The 1,937-nt window shown below is 62.8% G+C and overlaps 1 protein-coding gene across 1 annotated transcript in view; it reads left to right on the plus strand.

The window, feature by feature from the left end:
- Positions 1–5: 5 nt before the first annotated feature.
- LOC103769080 (prosaposin receptor GPR37L1-like) overlaps positions 6–1,937 on the plus strand; it is a gene marked incomplete at its 5' end in the record, with an annotated part of 5,174 nt that continues 3,242 nt past the window's right edge. The window contains 1 exon segment of the mRNA XM_008936252.1: positions 6–290. Within this exon segment, the coding sequence (XP_008934500.1) occupies positions 6–290 (285 nt within the window).

Below are 1,937 nucleotides of genomic sequence, written 5' to 3' on the forward strand. Positions count from 1 at the left end.
TGCAGATCCAGAACCCCCTGTACCCCCTGACTGAGAGCTCCTACAGCGCCTACGCCGTGGTGTTCCTGTCCCTCCTCGTCTTCGCCGTGGGCATCGTTGGGAACCTCTCTGTCATGTGCATCGTGTGGCACAACTACTACATGAAGAGCGCCTGGAACTCCATCCTGGCCAGCCTGGCTTTCTGGGACTTCCTCATCCTCTTCTTCTGCCTGCCCGTGGTCATCTTCAACGAGATCACCAAGAAGAGGCTGCTGGGGGACGTGTCCTGTCGCATCGTGCCCTTCATGGAGGTAAGGGGCTGAGCAGGGCCCTGGAGGGCTCAGGGGGGGTCCCAGGGGGACCCCTCGGCTCCTCTCTGCCCTCCTGTTTTGGGGGCAGTCCGTGCTGCTCATGGCTTGGTGTAAGGGCTCTGTGCCCCCCAGACCCCCACTGTGGGGCTCAGCAAGGAGCCCAGGGGTGAGCCCAGTATTGTCCTTCCCTTTGCCTTGGCCCCGGGGCCATTCCTCAGGCTCTGGAGCCAGCACCAACGCTGCCAGGGCTGGGAAGAGCCTGTGAAACCCTCCTTTGTCCAGCCAGCGTGGGGACTTGGGCCACAGGGTCCCTCTGTCTGTCTGTCCCTGTCCCAGCTCGACAGCACCCAGCCTATGGCTCAGCACCACAGTGTGCTGGGGCTGCTCTGGTGGTGCTGGGCTGCTGAGGACAGCCCCGGGGCAAGAAGCTGCAGGTGGGGCAGCACTGGGGCAAGAGAGCCCAGGAATTAGGTTTAGGACCTTCAGACCTTTGCCTGTCCTCAAGCCTGACGTGTGACAGGCTGGCCAGGTCTGGGGTGAGCTGGGGACCCACTGAGAAGGAAGGCTGCAGGGCCGTGGTGGCAGGGGAGGCAGAATGAGCTAAACTGCCCCAGATGACATGATTCTGCATGTCACTGGAATCAAACCCTCCCTCCTGGGGCATCTCCCATGGGCAGGATGACTGGGATCAGGCTGCTCCCTCCCTGCCCACGTACAAACAGACCCAACCTGGGCAGGGTGTCCGGGGCTCCAGAGCCCGGTTTGGGTGCAGACACAAGCTTGGGAGATACCAGAGACAGCCCCTGGAGACTGTCTCAGGCTTGGTCAGGTGAGACAGGGCTCAAAACCTGCTCATCCCACGCCCATGCCCATGGTCAGTGCCCCAACATGACCTAAAAGCAGCTGCAAGCTGAGGCCGTGGCTCGTGCTGGAGAGCCTGGGTGGGGGCTGCTGTCCTCACTGTCCCCAAACCCGCTCTTGTGCTGTGGCAGCACGGCCCCCCCTTGGCACCCGTGCCCAGGCCAGTCCTGCCCTCCCAGGGCTGTCACCATGCTGAGCTGAGACCTGTCTGTGCCCATCACCAGGAGTCACCCTGCCCAGAGCAGCAGCTGGAGGGGACAGGGGGGAGGACACTGCCAGGGTGAGGTGACCAGGTCTGAGGCCCCTCCCTCTGCCCCGCGGGCTCAGGTGCCCAGTGTTGGAGCCTTTGGCAGGGTCTGCAGGGCACAGGGCTCCCCGGGCACTCAGCAGTGGCCTCCCCATGCACAGCCCTAGCAGGGGATCCTGGCAATGCCACCGGGGCAAGAGGCTGGGGCCAGACTCTGGTCAGTGGTGCCCAGGGACAGGACAAGGGGCAACGGGCACCAACTGGAACCCAGGAGGTGCCACCTGAGCAGGAGGAGAAACTTCGTTGGGGTGAGGGTGCAGAGCCTGGAGCAGCTGCCCAGAGAGGCTGTGGAGTCTCCTGCTCTGGAGAGATTCCAAACTCTCCTGGTCCACACCGTCCCCTGCTCAGCAGGCAAGAGCTGCACATTTCTGGAGTTCTTCCACCCCAGTGTCTTACTAAATGATGCATTTGCCCCATCCCTGTCCTCCATCTCAGTCCCCTGACATCACAGCCAGGTGGGAGAACTCTGAGAGGAGCAG

Source organism: Merops nubicus, unplaced genomic scaffold (genome assembly GCF_000691845.1).
Source record: "Merops nubicus isolate BGI_N331 unplaced genomic scaffold, ASM69184v1 scaffold24382, whole genome shotgun sequence".
NCBI lineage: Eukaryota > Metazoa > Chordata > Aves > Coraciiformes > Meropidae > Merops > Merops nubicus.